This window comes from Myotis davidii, unplaced genomic scaffold (genome assembly GCF_000327345.1).
Source record: "Myotis davidii unplaced genomic scaffold, ASM32734v1 scaffold2033, whole genome shotgun sequence".
In the NCBI taxonomy this organism is placed as follows: domain Eukaryota; kingdom Metazoa; phylum Chordata; class Mammalia; order Chiroptera; family Vespertilionidae; genus Myotis; species Myotis davidii.
In genome coordinates, this window is record NW_006284435.1 from 17,482 (window position 1) to 18,546 (window position 1,065).

Consider the following 1,065-nt stretch of genomic DNA (forward strand, 5'->3'; position numbering starts at 1 on the left):
AAATGGAAGCTTTTTTTTTTTGCAGCCCACATAAACTTAAATCTTGTTTATTTGGCCCATATTAGCCTTTGAGTTTGACATGCTTGAAGTAGAGTAAGACCTTAACTGAATCTTAAACAATAGCCAAGACTTGGTAAGCTGAAAAGAAAGGGGAGGGTACTCAAGGCAGAGGCAAAAATATTCCCTAGCACAGGAAAAAGTCTACAGAATGCCTTTGTGAGACTGGAAGGACATAGGCCTGAACGGGGCATGCAGTTCGGTGAGTACTGGTTTGAAACAGGAATACCTAACGGGATTGCTTTATTCTCCAGTGTGCAGGCTTTACAATAAGTCTTATTTGCTTTTGTTGTTGGAGTTGCTATGAGTTTGTTGTAAGTTTTGGTCTCTTGAAACTGCTCTGACAGGTTCAACATCATTTCCCACTTTGCACAGTAAAATATGCAGCGTGGGTTACATAGAAGTGAACAGAGGATAACAACATGGAACCGTTAAACATCAGGCAGAAGAAATAAACTTGAGAAATGGGAACATTGCACACAATTATTTACAGATATTTGGTGGTTTTAAACAGTTTTAAGAAATGTTTTCTACATCTATTTTTAGGTTCTTTTTTTGATAAATGCTGAAAGAAAATGCGTTTGTACTCAGGTAAAAGTACAAATAAATACTAATAGAACTTATTTTGAAATAGTCAAAGTATTCTAGTGGCAATTGCAATAGGTCTTCATTTATTCCTCTAAAATTTCTTTGTATATTTATCCAATGTGAGAAAAATGTGATTGTAGTTGCTAGTTCTATTCTAGAGAGGACACTACAGGCGGTTGCAAGGGAGCATCATGAGGCCAGGCGCCCAGCCAGGGAAATTCTAACCCCAAACCGAACCCCCAACCCGGGGCCCTTTATTTCCATTCTAAAATGTACCGCTCACTCCTGTAACGGAAGTCAGCCCACCGCAGCCCCAGGGCGCCTCTCCATCCTGAGTCGCCCTAAATTGCACCCATTCTCCCCCCCAGGCCACTCAAGGGCCTCCGTGTCTCTCAGCCTCTTTGCCTTCAGACTCAGCCT

The 1,065-nt window shown here is 41.3% G+C and overlaps 1 protein-coding gene across 1 annotated transcript in view; it reads left to right on the forward strand.

The window, feature by feature from the left end:
* LOC102756434 (protein FAM149A-like) overlaps window positions 1–636 on the forward strand; it is an 8,272-nt gene extending 7,636 nt beyond the window's left edge. The window contains exon 4 of the mRNA XM_015571894.1: window positions 604–636. Within this exon, the coding sequence (XP_015427380.1) occupies window positions 604–616 (13 nt within the window). The 3' untranslated portion in view covers window positions 617–636. The remainder of the gene's footprint in view (window positions 1–603) is intronic.
* Window positions 637–1,065: the final 429 nt, after the last annotated feature.